General features: G+C 36.3%; 1 protein-coding gene across 3 annotated transcripts in view; it reads right to left on the bottom strand.

Annotated features, from left to right (window-relative positions):
• CEP126 (centrosomal protein 126) overlaps positions 1-19693 on the bottom strand; it is a 37615-nt gene that overhangs the window by 674 nt on the left and 17248 nt on the right. The window contains exons 5-9 of one of the 3 annotated variants that reach the window (XM_017737655.1): positions 10245-12375; positions 6247-6371; positions 5863-5950; positions 5121-5330; positions 2706-2769 (exon numbers count right to left, since the gene is read on the bottom strand). In XM_017737655.1, the coding sequence (XP_017593144.1) occupies positions 2706-2769; positions 5121-5330; positions 5863-5950; positions 6247-6371; positions 10245-12375 (2618 nt within the window). Of the gene's footprint in view, positions 1-2704; positions 2770-5120; positions 5331-5862; positions 5951-6246; positions 6372-10244; positions 12376-19693 lie in introns of those variants that run through there. The other 2 variants (XM_017737656.1, XM_017737657.1) reach the window with 2 other exon arrangements.

The following is a 19693-nucleotide window of genomic DNA, read 5'->3' on the forward strand; positions in this document are numbered from 1 at the left end:
CATTCATCTGTACTTTTTCTGCAGCTGGGTACTCGTATGACAGTTCATTCTTATCATCAAGAAGAATTCCAAAACAGTGGCTGAGATTTAAATGTATATCTATAGCTGGACACCTGTTTTAATGTGTAAGTATATACTTGTAGTGAAAGAAGGGTCTTAAATGTCTAGTGTTTGTATCTTATTCATGAAACAAAAATCTTGTAGATGAATTAGTGGGAGAAAGCTTTGTCACAGACCAGTCAGCCAAGAAAGAATTCTGACTACTGAAAGCCAGGAAAATGCATTCATGAGGAGAACAGCTTTGTTTCTTTTTTTTTTAATGTAGGACAGACCATGAAGGACCAGAGAACAAGTTCAAAAATGCATTATTAAAACACAGTTCGATCCAATAAAGGTAACTGTGCAGAAAAATAAAAAATTTACAAGCTGTTTAGCCACAAAACACTAAATTTATAAGATGGGAGGTGGAAGAAAGGAAGCTGAGGTTCCGAGTCATACCTATTACTCAGGTTCACAGGAAGAAAGGCAGTGATGCACCGTGGTCTTTTCACAGTCCCACTGTGAAACCAGGCAATCATTTTGAATTTAGGAGCTGGGATGCTTCCTGGGGTGTTTTGGTCTCAAATTCAGAAAGCTGCAAAAGCCTTATGAATAAAGAATACTTCCTCTAACATTTTTGGTAACAGCTTATCCAGTAAAGTATATGCAGTATGTGAAGCAGATCATCTTGGGTGTGATCACACAGCACGTACAGGACCACCAGGGTGTCAGGCCCAGCCAGAGTGGGTTTAGGAAAGGCAGGTCCTCTTTGATCGACCTGATCTCCTTCTATGACCAGGTGATGCACTTAGTGGACACAGGAAAGGCTGTACTTACTGTTTGCCTGGACTTTAGAAAGTCTTTGGCACAGTTTCCCACAGCAGTCTCCCAGAAAACTGGCTGCTTATGGTGTGAATGGATGCACTCCTCACTGGGTAAATTGTCTAGCTGGTGGAGCCCAGAGACTGGTGGTGACTGGAGTTATATCCAGCTGGCACCTGGTCACAAGTGGGTTTCCCAAGGGCTTGGTGCTAGGGCCAGCTCTTTATCAATGATCTGGATGAGGGGATGAATATACCCTCAGTCACTTTGCAGCTGACACCAAGTTGGGTGGGAGTGCTGATCTGCTGGCGGCTCTGCAGGGCAATCCGGACAGGCTGGATCGATGGGTCAAGGCCAATTGTAAGAGGTTCAACAAGGCTGAGATCAGATCCTGCCCTTGGGGTCACAACAACCCCAGGCAGTGCTACAGGCTGGGGGGAGGGGCTGGAAAACTGCCTGGTGGAAAAGAACCCTAGGGGTATTGGTCAACAGTGGCTGAACATGATCCAGCTGTGCCCAGGTCGCCAAGAAGGCCAATGGCATCCTGGCCTGCATCAGCAGTGGTGTGGCCAGCAGGACCAGGGCAGTGACCGTCCCCCTGTACTCGGCACTGCTGAGGCCACACCTCCAATCCTGTGTTCAGTTCTGGGCCCCTCACTGCCAGAAAGACATTGAGGGGCTGGAGCGTGTCCAGAGAAGGGCAGCGGAGCTGGGGAAGGGTCTGGAGCACAAGTCCTGTGAGGAGCAGCTGAGGGAGCTGGGGGTGTTTAGCCTGGAGAAAAGGAGGCTCAGGGGGACCTTACTGCTCTCTACAATTGCCTGAAGGAGGGTGTAGCCAGGTGGGGGTTGGTCTCTTCTCTCAAATAACAAGCGACAAGACAAGAGGAAACAGCCTCAAATTGTGTCAGGGGAGGTTTGGAGATTGGATATTAGGATGATTTTCTTCATGGAAAAGGTTGTCAATCATTGAAACACGCTTCACGGGGTAGTGGTAGAGTCCTCATTCCTGGAGGTATTCAAAAGATGTGTAGATTTGGCGCTTAAAAGATGTGGGTTAGGGATGGACTGGGCAGTCCCGGGTTAATGGTTGGACTTGATGATCTGATAGATCTTTTCAACCAAAATAATTGTATGATTCTATGTTTCTGAGTAAATGGTCATGTCTATAATTTTTCTTCAGTGTAAATTTATAGTACAGGAGAAGACTGATGATACAGAATTATAAATACTAACTCCTGCATCATACACTGAACATTTGTAATGTAAATTTTGTACTTCAGACACTCATCTGCCTATTCATTTCTTTACATGCCAGGTATCATATTTTGTTTCAAACTGACAAAGTCTAGAATATACGAAACAAAATACAAATACCTATTGAAGAAAGGTAATACCTATCACTTATAGAGAATGATCTATCTTCAGGTCAAAGTAAGAATTCATTGCATTAACAATTATTTTATGCACTGCCATGCATAAATTACCCCTTTTCTCTCTACGTTATTAAGAAATACAAAATATTTATGACTTATATATACTTCAAATGGACCCTACTAAATTACTGTTCCTTAAAAGTTCTTAGAACTTCCTGGACTCGGCAAGTGTCTTCAGATACCAAAATGAAAATGAAGCCAGAGGATGAGGCATTCTGATATAATCTGTTAAATCTGTTTACAGCACTATAAAGTTCATGTTTGTTAGGGCTTTTTTTACATAAACAGAAAATATGGCAAGCCAGATGAACAGATTGATATCAGCATTTTCAATTATATTTTTACAATAAAATAAGCCATAAGGTTAGTTTGTAGAAATTAAAGCTGAACACATTTAAATTAAATACTTACTAAGGGCTGCTTATCTGCAAAACGTGTGAAGCAAATGGATTTCTGGTAATGGCTTCTTGTACATCTGAAAAAAGCATGAAAGTATATAATGAATATTATATAAACAAAATACTTGAAAAAAATATTATTCACAGTCAAATATTCAACTCAAAACTTTCTGAAGATTGTGAATATGTAATTTAAGCACTGGTTTTACTTCCCTTATGAACAGCTGCTGAAGTATAGGCCGTATCTCTATTTTTAAAATTTGCATCTAGATAGTATAGGAACAAAAAATTTGGTATCAATAAAGAAATCTATAGCTAGAGAAAAGAATGCCAGCTACTCTAAGCCAGCAACAAGTATTCCAAATGTAGATTGGCTAGTGACTGACTGCTGTTCATTAAAAAGACCAATATAAAATGACACAGTTTTAGTCACTTAATTTGATAACGTGGAAACAAAGCCAAAAGAAGGGGTGTAAAAAGGTCACGCTTTAGAAAGGCAATGTACTTGTATGACATGTCAGTACCTACAACACCTACTTACTTACAAGTACTTACATGTGTCTACTTGTAAAATTTCCCAGTTTCCTATTACCAATTTTAATCCCCAAATAATTAGGCAAGCTAATTAAATTTCTGAGATACATATGTATATGTATGTATTACACTAACTTTCACAGTTACTTCATCTGCAATCTGTTAACTCCTGATTCTTTCATTGTTTCTTTCATATTCCTATGTACTTTTCTTACAGTTTTCTTTTTCACACTTTGAAAACTTCAGTGTTCTTGCTCCCAGTTCTTTTGCTGAATTTATCTTTCCCTCTATTTCTTTGTCATTTCTCTGTTACTTATACAGAAATTTAGTTTTATATGCTCATATTTCTCTTTTCATATCTACTTTTCAGCCTGAGCACATCTAAACCTAAAACACCTCTCTGGCAAAAAATGGAATTTTTCATTTCCATTTATGTGGAAGCAATAACCACAGGTTATGATAAAATGAAACTCTGAAACACCGTTTGACAGAGCAAGAATTGTAAGCTACAGCTGCAGAAAGTTTCTAAACAATTACAAAGATCTTTTATTCTGCTGTTGCAGTTTATAGGAAACTGAAGCCTTTTTCCTCAAAATCAGACTATTCACCATGTAATGTAGAAAGGTACAGATAGTGTCCAGAAGTTTAATAAGCCCTGGTTTAGTTTGATTCTAGTCAATAAGGGGGTAAACTTGGGTAACCTGACCATGAAATGGTGCAGTCCAGAAGGAATAGTAGTGGAATAGTAAAATGAAATCAATGGACTTCAAGAAAGCAGACTCTAATAAACTCAAGTAATTGGCATCTAAAATTTTATATGGAAAAAAGTCCAAAGAAAATGTAAAATTCAGGAGAGCTGGCAATTCCATGTACAGCACAAATGGCAAGCAGTTATTCCAATCATATAAAAAGCCAAGCAGACCAGTGAAGAGACTAAGTCATAAGGTTCCCACTGATTTCAAGTACAGGATGGAGCACACAAAATACTGAAACTATGCCAAACTAATGTGAATTTTTAATGGAATGATCACATAGGTCAAAGTAAAACATAAAGTAGCAAGGGAAGTAAATTTGTTCTAGAAGTGTATTAGTTATCATAGGATGACTAATGAAAGTGTTAGCTAATTAATCACTGAGGAAAAAATTATCAAGAACAAGTAGAGACTTTTTCCCCGCATTCTTCAGCAAAATGGGAGCTGTGATTGGAGAGTCCATATAAAGAAAACCAGTATAAAGCAGGTAAGAAATCCACCTGGCACAGAGGAAGAACAAGTTAGAGAACACTTACCTAAGTTTGACATTTTTAAAATGGTTGCACAAGTAATATTCACTTAAACATTTAGATTTATTTGCAGCAATGTCAGAACTCATTATTTCTGACCTTTCAGAATTCATGGAGAGGAGGAACATTCTAAACTATTAGAAGTAAGAAGATGAAAAGCCATTTGCAAAACTATATGACATATAATATAGAAGGCAAGAATTTGCAAAAAGAATTGCAAAAACAAATTAAGATGGATAAACTTTGGAACAGATTTCCAAGTGAGACTGATGCACCTCATGCACCTTGAAAGAACAATTTTGACAAATATCTCTTACAAACAACATCTACAGTTGGGCTGAGCCAGTTTCTGAAGGTGTCCTCCCATCATATTTAGAGTTATTTTTTACCAAGACAAAGTCACCATTATTTTAAATTAATTTCATTGACTTAAAGAAGGGTTTCATGATTTTGGTACACTGTTTGCTACATTTAGTAAATAACAACAGCAACAATAACAACAACAACAACAACAACAACAACAGAAAACGTTTCTATTACAGGATTCCTGTTTTTTAACATATAAAGTTATTTAACCAATTGATGTAGCATCCTATTTATTATCCAACTTACTTTGTAGCTTTTGATTCAGACAATCCAGAGACTGGAAAATCTTCTGTTCTTCTACTGAGAGAGCACTCTTGCCTGGACATGGAGCCCTGTTGAGCAGTGAGGGCTGGCTGGCTGGCTCCATATGGTCCATGGCTACCAGGATATCGCCCTCTGAAATTGGTGTACTTGCTAGTTTTTCTGCCACTAGAAACTGAGCAATGCTTTCTGAAACTGAAGAGATTACAGGGGGAACTTCAAATGAGAAGGGCTCATTACATTTAAATAAGCTGCTTGTTTTCATGACCATAGGTATGTGAAACACATAAAACTGACATTAAAAGAAGAAAAAGGTGGCAAAATCAAGAAACATGATACGTTAGAAAATGAAATAATTAAGAACACTAATACATCTTACAATTGGCACCAGAGCAAGTCCTAATGAGTTTGGAAATATGTAATCATAGCAAGCAATACCTGTCCATATCATACAGTTATATGTGACACATACAGCTACTGCACGGTTAAAATCAAATGGGAATGGAATGAAAATTGAATATATGTTGTAATATATTTATAAACCCATTAATATCATGCTACATGATGCTATATCTTATATTTACAGGAAAAAAATTGCTCTAGAGAATTACACTTTCTTTCTTAGAATCACTGATGCCAAAAGACACAAATCATGTTACACAGTGGATATATTCTGTCATCCCACTTTATGTATAATAAAGAACTGAAGTGAGTTGTGCTACTATACCTTCCTCAGATTTATAGATGCTTTTCATCTTTTGCACTGGATCAAATGCAGATTGAATGGGACTCAGCTGGATAGCACCTAATGAATTCTATAAAAAATATTGTAGGAGTATTTTAAGTATAATTTAAGGTAACTATACTACTTTCTGAACATGTTTTGTTTATTATTTCATATTACCAAATGGTTTCAAGTGAAAAAATATTATTGTACACTAATACAGTGAGGTATTCTAGTTGGTTTTATTCTTTTCATTAGCAGCGACAGCAAGTTGACTAAGCACATTGATTCAAAATCACGTGACAACACCAAATCTTTGATATTCCTGAAACTCTTTCCATTTTTAAGATAAATAAGCTTTTTATTTTTGTAGTATTTTGTATTAACCTGTGCATGATGAGCAGGCTTCCATCTTTTAGAGACGACACTTTGTCTTCTGCATTCTGAAAAAGCCTGGTGTTCATTTTCACAGTTGTCAAAAACCTGATTTTGTCTTGTAACAGGAACAACACCTTAAATGACATGAGACAAAAGTAAACCAAAAATGCGTAAACATGATAAATATAGTAGTAGCAAAACTAATAATGGTGAGTAAATGTCTCTGTCCACATTTAGATGTTTACATCTGATCTCCTTAAATTGTACTGGATGTGGACATAAGCAGGTTAAGTGAAGCCACATGTTGAGTCCCAGATAATAAAGATGGTCTGTACAAAGATACAAGGTTGGTCTTACCAAGTAAAAAGGAGAATGAAAGGTGAGTTGTGATATAAAAAATATCAAGTAAGTAATGTTTTAGAAAATAAATTGCACTTAGAGAATAACCTTGAAAATCTAACTGTCCAATGCAGTACATCACCCTTCATAAATTGCTGTATCTGTATGTTAATGGATTCAACTTTCATTAAGGTTACATAGTAGTGTGCAGAAAACATGTAGTAGTTCACAAAGTTTTTTTGACTCACAGAATCACAGAATGGTAGATGTGGAAAGGGACCTTCTGAAGTTGTCTGGTCCAGTGCCCCCACTCAAGCAGGGCCACATAGAGCTCATTGCCCATGCTCTGATGGCTTTTGAGTGACTCCAAGGAGGGGAGACTCAAGAAAGTCTCTGGGCAATTTATGCCAGTGCTCAGTCACTCTCACAATAAAAAAAAAGTTTTCTGATGTTCAGAGGGAAACTCCTGTGTTTCAGTTTGTACCCATTGCTCAGGTACTTTCGGTGGGCACCACTGAAGAGAACCTGGTTCTGTCCTCTTTGCAGCTCTGTTCTAGGTATTTATAGACATCAGTAAGTTTCCCCATGGCCTTTTCTCCAGGCTCTTCTCCAAGCTCTCTCAGCCTTTCTTCACAGGAGAGATGCTCCAGTCCCTTTACCATCTTTGTGACTCTTCACTAGAGTCTCTCCAGTATGTCCATGTCTATCTTGTACTGAGGAGCCCAGAACTGAACACAGTATTCCAGATGTGGCCTCACAGATGTTGTGAGATTTAAAAGTCATGAGTTTAAACCTTTTTTCTATAGCTTTGGATTTTGTAGTTAATCTTACTAATTCATATATCTCTGTGTTACTTTTAAAAGGCAGTACTGCTGTGTGGCATTTTCCCTCAGCCAGAGAGGTCTAATCTAGACATTGTACCTCAAATTTATCTCAGTTCTGTCTGGTGTAGCAACACATTTTCAAAACTGAAGTGTCAAGTTGCAAAATTAAAATTCTGTTCTTGATTAAAATTTCATGCATGAAAACTGGAGATGCAAATTAGCATTTTCATGTGCAACTCAAGAATCTACATACCAAGAAGATACTATATTCTTATTTGTAAACACAGTTACTAGATTTGTAAATGGAGTTACTTGATTTAAACTTAGGAAGACAAATTACCTATTTATTTACATAATAAATATTTATATGTGCAGTTTAATGTACACGTCATAATTTCACCAAGAGATGCTTTACTGATTCTAAGAGAATTTTATTTCTTTTGTGATTATTACAGTGACATTTTAGCAGAATTCTTACCATTCATAGAAAAAGAAAACAACTGATCCTAGAAACTTATTTGAAACTAGTCATCTGGCTGCTGCCATCAATAGTATCATGGGACACATTAGCTTTGAAAGGTTGCCATTTAGTTATATGCAAATTATTGTAACATGATACATGGTGCTGAATAGCACCTGAAAAGGAGAGGAAATGTGATCATGTTGTATTGAATATGAGAGAAAATTACAAAAAAGAAAGAAAAAGAGAAAAGAAGAACCCCCTTGTTACATTAGTAATAACATAATACTTTTCTGAAAAAATAGAATTCAAAATTGCTCTATTTGTATGCATCGATACTTAATTTAATTAGTTTGCAAGACATACTATATCAATGCCAAGGAAAAGATTCCTTTGAGACATAAAAGACAAAATATTAATAACCAATAGTATCTTTAAGGGAATGAGATACTGAGCAGTCTACTGTTGTTTAACTATAAGCATGTTAATTAGCCCCATATTTGTCACAGGCTAAAGGTTAAGCACATTTTTAAAGCCTTTATTGACTGAACAAAAAAGGTGTTAAAAATTCTAATATCCAGCTACAGTATAATATGTGTCAGGCAGAAGACATACAACTTGAAGCCTGGAAGCCAAACTAAATTAAGATCCTCATGGACAACAATTGTATTTCTTCATCTGGTTCTCACTTTCTGTACATTTGGCCAAGCATTGCAACAGGTCACATTTTCTACAGTGTCTTCACAGACCTCATGGAATTCTGCAGGTATTTTACTAGAGAGCAATGCAGTATTCAGTCTCACAACAAGCACTTCAAAGAATACGGTGTCTACGTGCAATTGCAGGCAACTGAACAAATAACAGCAAGTCAGTAAGAGTTATCTAGAGGATTTAAAATAAAGCAGCCTTTCAAAATCCAAAATCTAAGCAGATACTGAGAGAGGGCAACCCACATAAATTTCAAAAGGCAGTTACTCAGCTCCTCTCTAAAAGGGCTGCAGGTGTGTGACGCTGGGGATGTAGCATTTAAAGCTGTGGTGAAGACACTGTTAGTAGTGCACAACTTGGACCCAGGACATTTCCTGATTCATTGATCTGATGTGCAGATAAGGACATCAAGAGGCAAGAATTTCTGCTGGAGGCAAGGCGTGGTAATGCAAGTCTTCATTCATTTCCAATGTAAAATTAAATAGGTTAAGTCACACAGATCTTAAACTCATCTGTTTGACTTTGAACTGGAACAGACAAGCAGATAATATTTTTCTTTTCCCACCCCTGCTTTAGGCCAAGAATATTCACCTGCCTGCATCCACTCTTACACAACAGTTGTTCCAATCACTCCATAGTTAAAACTATGTATTACTGTAGATAAAACTAGAAATGTGGGGGGTTTAAAGTTACGGGCATTCATTATTTTGCTAGAAATTATCTCTGAGTTGCATGATCAATCCTTGGAGTGGTCCCAGTATGTGAAGCAGTTTGGAGTACTGCTTGTACCTGAAGCAGGGACTACAGCTTCAGGAGCTCCAGCTGCAGCCCTCAGTAGAAAGCAAACCAGCATACCACATAGAAATTACAAGTACAATGATGTCATCAGTGCCCAAGGCACAGAATATAGCTAGGCTGCACAGGACAAACAAGGCAAATCAAAAAGCATGAAATGTAAATTGAAATATAAAACCCAGGAGATTATTCTCTCAAAAATTTCATATCCATCTTTCCTATATCTTACCAAGCCATCTGTGCCTCATATTGTTCCTAAGGTTAATTTTTAATAAAATGAAGGATTGTTCCTCAAATGTCTTAAAATTCTTTATAAATCAGACATACTTTGCAGCAGAGCAAAGTTTGCCTGGCAGAAGATCTTTAATTTTAACTTACCTCTAATTTTTGCTCATATTTTAATAGTATTATTGGGACTAAGTCTCGATAATTGTAGGCATTTATAGTGTCAGCATTTTAAAAACACAGTAGAACTACACTTCTTTCACTCTCATGTGGCAGTGACTGTTGAACAACAAGCTATGACTCTCAGTTACCTTGTAAAACTTGCTTGTATAAACTTAGTCACTTCCTCCTATATCATTATTTAGACCACCTGTCACATCTGCTCATTAGTCATTAATATAATCTCAGGGAAAATACTTCCTTTTCATTTAATATTGCAGAGAGCTATTAGAAATGAGGATCAACGTTTGGGAGGCCTCTGGGCACCACTAGAATAGAAATGACAATGACAAATGGTGAAAGCTTGTTAAAACTGGCTGTGTTGTGTGAATGGATGAAAGGTTGGATGCTTTAACAGAAAACAAATTTGTAATGTATTTGAAGAAGACTTTTGTCTGAACATCCCCCCACCCCAGACCCAGAAACATGACTCTTACCAGTAGTAGAGTCTTTCGGAGCTCGGGCAGAATGTGCTCTGTGACAGAAGGTGCTTGTTTTTCCAGCTGCTGGGATATGATGGAGATGTAATCCATTTTCTGTGTTAACAAGTCTTCTCTCAGTGCAGGTTACTGAATGATCTTGCCAGGCACTTGCCTGAACATTTTTTACAGAATAAGTATTTTTTGCCCAAGGTTTGTATTTGGCTGTGCTGCAGTCGGGTGTAGAGATGGCAGTGGCCAAGCCAGCACAGCCAGCAGTATTCTCACTGTTTTCTGCACTGTTCCTATTTAAAAGCTGATTTGCTAGCACAACACGCCTGTCATTGAAATCACTGCTGCTAGCAGTGGTAGCTTGCAGGCTTGGAGGCGGCAGTGACTGACACCCAGGGCTGGCTGTGTTTTCAACACTTCTGTTTCCTGGCAGAGGTGTGGAAGGTGGGTGAGGTGCGAGCAATTTCCCTGGAGCTTTTTGAGTTTTGTTGGCTTCAGCGGCTGACTGCAGTTGGATCACAGTCCCTCTTCTCTTCTTGGGCATAAAACGTGACTGCACTCTTACCGATGTTGCTCTTCTAATTATTTTTGCCTTATTTTTGAGTTGACTACCTTCTTTAATTTTAGAATTATTGCTACATATCAGGGGTTTATTTGCTTCATCTTTTGATACCATCCAAGGTTTTTTAGCAGAAAAGGATCCAGTAGACGTAAATATATTCTGAGATGGGTATTCTTTATTTGATTTTTCAGTATTAACATTTGGTTTTGATATATGAGGATTTTTCTGATGATTTTTTATGAACATGGGGCTTGAAGGCTGAGCAACAATATTTAAATTATTCTTAGGAGCATTATTTGCAGTTTGAACACATTGCAGTGGTGAAGAAGATATTTCACTGATGCTTTTTTCATAGCATTTTTCATTATTTTCTATTATTATCTGGTCAATTTGATCACACCATCTTAGCTTCCTATTGTATTTTTCGTTTTCTGCACTTTTCTTTTTTGTTTTTGCAAGTTCTAAACTGTCTCTGATAGATGACATGAGTTGAGTTCCAAAACTGATCACATGATCTGTAACCACAGCTTTGAAATGACTGGGTTCATATTTAGAATCCTTCTTTAAGATACTTCTGAATAACTTTGCTCTTTTTCTTTCAAGAATATTATTTTTCAGGATTTTGTCCAGTGCAGGAGTGTCAGACTTGAACTCTGTATCAGACAACAGAGACATAGTTTCAATTACATTTCCCTTTCCTTCTTCGTTTTTATTCTGTTGCTTAGCTTCCAACAGAACTGAGGCATTTGGTATGTCCTGAAATAAAGATGCTTCTGAAATAATATCATTCATACATTTAATATTTATTTCTTTTGTTTCAGTAATTTTTCCTGAGGTATTTTTTAAAAAGCCTGTACGGATGTTTTTGTCCTTTGGTAATGTATCAGCTGTGCCGGGAATGCCAGTGGAACATCCCTGATTAGGAAATAAGATTACAGATGTTGCAATAGGTTGACTGGATGCTTGCATAGATTTAGTTCTCTCCTGTGGGGTCATTTTAAAACTCTGATCTTGCATCAGATCCTGAACTCTTTCTCCTGGAATAGAATCAGGGCTGTCCCAGGCTCTGCTAGGATTGAAAACAGGCTGACCAGTGGCTGATGTGCTAGCTGTTCCAGAAGATGGCTGGCTTCTGTCTTTTATATTTTGGAGAAAACTAAATGCATTACTTACAGAGCTCTTTTGTGTACCAGAGGTAGAGAATTCTGCAGGCTTTTTTCCCAACGTGTGAGAAGCAGATGATTCCTCTTCTGAAGTGTTTACATGTTCACCAGGAGTTAGGACATTATGTTTAGCTAAAAAACCATGAATAGGTATGTTGTGGTAGTGTTGCAAATCTACATTTCTCAGACAATTATTTAGATGTGCGTTTTTAGAGGTACTTTGATCTGTGTGAAGTAAACCATTATTCCTAGTCTGGCATTTTTCTGGATCATACAGGACACAGTCACACTGTGTAGTAAAAGATGATTCATTTGGTATTGTGCAATTTCCATTTTGTTCTCCAGCCTCAAGGCTGTCAAGGCTCGTCAGGCTTTCTGAATCATCTATTTCTTTGACTTCTTGATGAAAATTCTGAAATACAGGCATAAAAACCAAACTCTCAGATTTATCAGAAATGTAGCTTTGCTGATAATATTTTTTCATTAATGAGAGCTTAGACTAAATCAATATTGAGCCTGGAGTTTTTATGACTTGGGGTCATATCCCCATGAGTGTTTCCATCAAGTCAAAATTTACTTGTGTTAAATTGCAAAAGAAAATTACATAGTTTGGGAACAGTTTGAGACAGCAGCATAGTTCAACAAATTTAATCTTAAATTATTTACAAATTCTGAAGTATCAAAAAAGGAACTAGATTTATCTGAACAACAGTACTGTTTCTGAATTTCCCTATGACACAGGGTGGTTTTCATTCTCTGCAAGGGTGCTTGAGTTATAAATTGAACGAGAATCCATGAAAATGCAGGTTTGATAAGGGATCTGCCCCAAACTGCAACTTTTCCATAATACTAGACTGAATATGTTTCTTTTCATACAAAGCTCCACAAGTGATGAGGAGTTAAGCCTTGCCATGGCAAACACAGAAAGGTCTCTTGGTTATCATAACCACAGTGATTAACAACTACCCCCAGTGAAATTCCTTCTTCAAGTCTTTCAGAAAGAAGAAAATATTCCTGTTCTACGAGGACAGATCAAGTCCCAGGGCATAAGGGATTCTCATCCACTTCCCCAAACTTTTCATTAAATTTTAGTGGGTGATGAATAACAGCAACTGGCACCATCTGAAACACCAGTGGAACAACTTTGTGCATGTACTATACAAATGTTTTCTTCACTATTACTCTATCCAAGCACTGAGATGGTTGAAAATACATACTTTGTTAAGCGCAAGACTTCAAAATACACATGAATGTAAAGGAGAACAGCATGTCAACGATTTTCAGAATCTCATACACTTTTTCCTAGAAGTTCACTTTCACACAGCTCAGCAGCAAAGTCATTTTAAACCTTATGTTGGACTAAATTGGTGTGAAAAACTAAGAGAAGTTGAATTAGAAAAAAATCTTATGCAATGAAGATTTTTTTTCATTAGTGACTTCAAATGGAAAATGTTACAACTAGCAGAATCTGTTAACCTAGATTAAGTGATTATATATCCCCTAGAAATGACATAGAATTAACATTTTGAAAACTCACCAAACTCACCAAAAATTTGCTAAAATTCTTCAGCAAATAATAATACATTTTTGTAGTAAACATTTTTTATTCCAATAAAATTGTTCTATCTTAATATTGTACATTTTAAATATATGAAATTGCAGAAGAAAAAGCTTCATAAGTCCTGAAAGACTTTTTATGATTGAATTAAATCTTATCTAGCATTAAATGTTTAGAGGTTGGTGCAGTCTTCCATTACAGTTATGATCTGAGATAAAGAAACTAAATAGAAGATCAAAGGAGCAAGTGGAGAGAAAGATCCCTTTAGGGAGCATTTTCAAACTAAACCTATACAAACCGGTGCCTTTCTAATAGAAAAGAATAAATAACACTTTGTTAGTTATTTATTAACCTTTATTTTTGGCTAAATTATATTGTTAACCTCTGCTTGAACTTCCCCAAACAAGGAAAAGGCATATACTCAGAGTTTTCTGTATCAGGCCAAATTGAAGAACTAACTTTGACATTTTCAGAAGGAAAAAAAACAGTGAAAAGAAATTACAGGTGTCAGGCTTACTTCTTGTCTAATTTGGAAACTGCACCCGTATAGCAAAACATGTTTCTGAAATGACAAAGTAAGGAGAAAAATTTTGTAAAGATCGATTTTAAAAAGCCTTCTCTTGATAGCAGGTTAGCTTAAACTGATAAATCTGGAGGGTGCAAGAAAATTTGAAACTTTTACAAATTAAGATAAAAAAAATTCTACCCAGTTGTACTTCAGAGTTTGAAAATAGACTTGATCCTACATTATATAAATAAATACTCTCCTGATAAAACAAAACCCTGTGGAAAACAAAATCTCAGTTGAGGTAATATCCAGAAATGTTAGGAACTAAAGAACAAAGAAGGAGTTCTCATTTAAACACACACTCACTTTTACTTAGTTCATGCAAATTTAGTTCATTTACATTTATTTTGTTGCATCATACAATTTCATCCTTTCACACATTAAAGATACTTAACATTCTCATTAAAAAAAATTACATATTTCCCAGTTTAGCCTACTATGTAATGCAAATGAATGTCCCATTTCCTTGTAAAAATGTGTAATTAGAACTACTTCTGCAGAAATAAAAAAGCATTCAACAATTATCCTTTTTTTACTGGTCAATAAGTGCAGAGAAATAAACCTGGAAATCCCAATGACTTAATTTTACTTAATCTGTGAGAATATTAAAGGATGATAAGAAAACAAAATGTTCATAGAGTACTATATTGTTATTTACTGGATTTGCATTTTTCCTGTTATATAAGTACAATTTATTTTACTGCTGGTAGCCAGCATTATCTTATGTTATAATGCATAAAATCTAACACCCCTCTGTTCACACATATCCACATCCCTAGGAAAGGAATACTTCTGAGGAGTTAAAAGGGTCCCTTGTATGTCTTAGGACTTAGAACAGCTGTGTCAAGCAATTTCATTTTAGTAAAGCACTAAAACAAAGAGAAAACATGAGCCTAAGAAATCTTTCATAAGGCTAGTGAAAGAACAACACTGCAACAAGTAAAATTTTAAGTGAACCTGACAAGTGACTTTTCTGCCAAAGGACTTTGTCAGAATGCTATTACACTAAAGAGCTGGTACATGTGTATTTGACATTTTCTGCAAAAGAACTGCTGACTGTTCACAATTCCAAGAGGTGAATGGGAACACGCTTCTGAAGATAAAATGCAGAAAGAAATGCTACCTACTCGGAAAACTGAGGCCCCTCACACCTCTCACACTACTTGCTATTTTTGATAATTTCAACCGGTTTCTTTACAGAAATTCTTTGCTTTTTATATGTGTAGATGTATCATATTACACTTCACATTGACTGTGGTGTAAAAGACACCACTAGACTTACAGATGAAAAACTAAGTTTCAAAGCCAGTGAGGTACCTAAACAACTCGTTTCAAATTTACCAATGGGAAATTCCATTACAAAATTAGTAATCCCATTTCTATATGAGTTTGAAAAACATCAGGTACATAGCACTATACAATACTGATTTCTCAGAAGATCTGGGCAGACTTGAGGAGCAAGTTACACTGAGAAAGGATTTTGCTGCTTACCTTACACAAGAGATCCATTCTATTGTGCCAAACCCACCAAAGAAGTTACGAAGGTATAGGATGACCAGAGAAAAGCTTACTATCAACACTGCTGTCTTTCCCAGTCTAATGCCTAGGTGCCTGATCTCCTCCCAGGCTAAGGATACAGGAACTACCTATCTATGAATCTATGAGGTTTTGAAAGGACCTGATTTGTCTGTTTGGAAAATCATCACAGGATGCTAGAAATGCAGGTTCAGACTTCTAAGGATAAAAAGAATTCATTTCTAATTTCATAGGCTTGTGGACAATTTCAGTAAGCCATACTTTCAGAGGATTTTAAAAGAAAAATGATCTGAACACTGATTACCAATGTTTCATTCTGATTTCCAATCTTAATAAGCCCTGAGGTAAATGTACATAACTGTGTAGGAAACATATTTTCAGCTGAACTTGTCTCTCTGTTGCTTTAGCACCTCAGTACTCAGAGTGCTGTTTCTCAGGTGCCCTGTCCCAGGTGTCTAACTTTCACACACGAATCTGGTCATTCAGCTTCAGAAGTGCAACTTATAATGCTAGGTTTAAATACTGATAAAAATTGTTAAATGATTAAATGTTGAGGCACTATGCACCATAATGCATTAGTCCCTTTTTTTGTTTCTAAACCATTAATAAATTCAGTTTGAGCAGACACCATCTACTCCACAAATTTGTCATGTAACAATAGCATGGGACTGCAGAATTAAAAGCCATGATAAGGCAAATAGTCGTAGAGAAAAACTGGGCATGGATATGAAATACGAATTCTAGAAGTTCTTTAGTGTTTAACTAATAACCATTTTAATGATTACAGTTAACAGATATGAGTGAACTGGAGCCATAGTATCAGTAAAAAAAGAATAGATTAATACTATTTGACCGGTAACACAGTTCCTGAATGAATCAGTGTGTGAATATAATTTTTAAAATAATCTCTGGTTCAGCTGAGGAACTACCCTACCAGAGCTCTTTATTTTCTAAAAAAATAGTATACATCTTTGTAACATCTTTGTAGTCAATGAAAAAGGATTACTTTTTCTTTTAGCAATATACATTGTAAAGATGGAAGAGTTTTTAACATGATCCCACTCTTATGCACTGCACAGCAGCAGCCCAGGCAGAAGGTGGATTTATATAAGGAAATCCTAAAGGTCAGACACAGAAATACTTGTAGAATCACAGAACATACCAAGTTGAAAGGATCACTGAATACAAAGCCTGACTCCATACCGGGCAACCTGAAGGCTAAACAATGTATCTAAGAGCATTTTCTAATATTTATATTTATACCTTTCTAGAAATAAAGTTATCTAATAAGGCAGCTTCATGTAATTGCCAACATTCACTGCATGCTTCATTAACATAATTACTTACCTTGAAAAAAAATTTAGTGACTTATATGTTACCTGTTTTACAAATTCAGCTTTTTTCAATCAGATGTTTCAAGACATACATTCTTCCTAAGAACTTTACAGCTTTGATTTGTAAGAACTTGTACAAGCTTTCAGCATCTATCTTCCCCTAAATAGCCTACTGAATTTAAAGGTTATTATTTTTTCATCTTGCCACTGTTTGAAATAGTGCAATTCTTTGTTTGTTACAAGAACTTTCAGTCTTCTGAAAGAGGCCCCAGTTACTCTCTGCTTATTCTTGTCCTCTGAATTTTGGGTGCTTGGTTTGATGTTTTATTTTCTACTTTGTTTATGGTGAGCCATACTTCCTTATGGAGATATGCAAGTGTTGGGCATAAACTGCCCAGCAATGTTCAAGCTCCTAAACACCACCAAAGTGCTGCTTCAGGTTTATAATAATTAATATTAAAAATAATGAAATAATTGATTAGGCTTCTGGGTACCCAGGCCAACATTAGACTACTACGATAGAAGCAGAATACTGGAAGAAAAAAGTAGCTAAATTCTGTTTTGCTTTAGAATTCACAAAAGCCTTATCTTCTAAAAAAACCCCTAAAACACAGCTCTGCCATCTTCAAAGGGGCAAAAATCCTTCAGAGATTGATACTTTAATCTTCATGAGAAATCAATAGATTTTCCAACATCCCCTTGAGACACCAGTATATACTATCACTGATAATACCAAGTTAGCATAATGCAGCATCCTGGCAGATGCATATGCACAAACTTTATAACTTCCAGCCCCTTCCTGCAAGCAAACATCTTACTGTAACTGCAGTACACTAAAGATTTGATACTGCTATTTTTTACTCTGTTCTTTTCTTTCAGCTACATTTATGAACATCTTACACTGTTGCAGTAAAACAAATCACTCAAAAACCAGTCAGGAAGTATGGTAAAAATACTTCAGTGCATAGCTATAGATAAAGATTTCATCTATGTATATAATGGATACATGTATATGAATGTAAACCCAAAAATGGAGTCACGCTAATATGTATGGCAATGCTTATGAAAAACCGATATGCTTGTAAAGGAGGAACAGGTATATATCGGAGGACAGTCTCAATTTCCTTATTCCTTTAGTTTGTGAGCTATGCTGTATGTAAAACAATCATAACTTATCCACAATCAAAACCTTATTCATGTATTAGTCTAACTCTGAAACAACCTCTTTTGTACTGAAAAGCTGTTTCAGCTTCAATCCTACATTATTACCTGTTCAAGAGGGGCTTTGAACTGAGGAAAGACACTATCGAATGAACTCCAGACTGTCAGATATGAAGATTGTCATGAAGATTTTATACAGCACAAGCTTGGAATAAGTTATTTTATGAAAAACCGCCCCCAAAACCTCAAAACCTACTCTTCAGGAATACACAATCAAAACAAGTTGGAGTATTTGGATAAAATAATTTAGTCTGGAGATACATTTCAATTTGTCTTTATAGCACATGTGAATTTTGGATTACTGAAATAATGTGGAAGATAGCCGTTTGTCACAATATTGTTTGAAAGCCAAGGAAAACTGAATACCTCTGCTCTTGCCAAGAGGAAAATAAGTGAGGAAATCACTCAGGTCTGTCATATAATTTAAATGATCAACATAAAAACATTAACACTCACATTTACAAGTAAAACAATGGCCAAAATTTCTAGATTTAAGGTGACCATAGAAACCTATTTCAAGTTGTTGAATGGTCTCTACAAAATCAAGTCTGACTTCTGCTTCAATGCCATTTTATCCTAAGCCTCCCCATAAGAATCTGTTTTCCCACTAACTAGCCCTGAGCATTCTACAAGTTCTTGATGCTTGGGAGAGACTCTGTACACAGCACTCCTTTTTTCCATGCTGGTCTTGCCTCTGGCTCTGACGAATTAGACTGACACAATACCCCTGGCAGGAGAACTTGACACAACACCCCTTGGTTAACTCATTCCAGTCATACTACAGTTTTCCCATCAGCTACCTGAAACATCTCCATTTCACAGACACTGTGAAACTCAAAGGCACAGTAACACAAACAGCTAACAGTCTTACAAGTGAACCCCTGCAAGGCAGGTGATGTCCATACCATTCAGTGGAACATCACTTAGAAAATATTCTTAATTGTTCCTCAGAGACTTATGTGATTTTACATGTATAACACACACAGTACAGTGAGATACAACTTTTCCTTGTATTGGAGGCAACATAAGAACACCCTGATGAGCTTATGGTTTGGGCTGCAATTTCTGAGGAATGATACTGGTGTTGCATTCCTATTTCAATAAATATTGAAGTGTTTTTTTCCAAGGGGAATGGTATCCATAGAAAGACTGGTACTGAGTACTTCAATGACTGCACAATATACTCAGAAAGAAAGGAGAGCCAAGGAAAAAATCCTTCTTAAATCATTCAGAAAGGGATTTAAATTCGGATTTCATAGATACCACTTGAGTAACCTAATTATGGCCATATAAAGGAGGGAAGAGGAAAATACAATCCCCATGTGATCATCTATACCTATGTTGTTTGTGAATTAGCTCTTACTTCCAAGTATTTTGTTTAAAAAATGAAACTATAGAGATAAAATGTTATACTATCAGTTTGATTCACAGGCATAATGTATTTTTCTTGTAGAGCAGAGAAATATTGTACTGACCAAAATAATGTTGCATGGCCATGAAATTAAAGAGGTGA

This window comes from Corvus brachyrhynchos, unplaced genomic scaffold, assembly GCF_000691975.1.
Source record: "Corvus brachyrhynchos isolate BGI_N302 unplaced genomic scaffold, ASM69197v1 scaffold86, whole genome shotgun sequence".
In the NCBI taxonomy this organism is placed as follows: Eukaryota; Metazoa; Chordata; class Aves; order Passeriformes; family Corvidae; genus Corvus; species Corvus brachyrhynchos.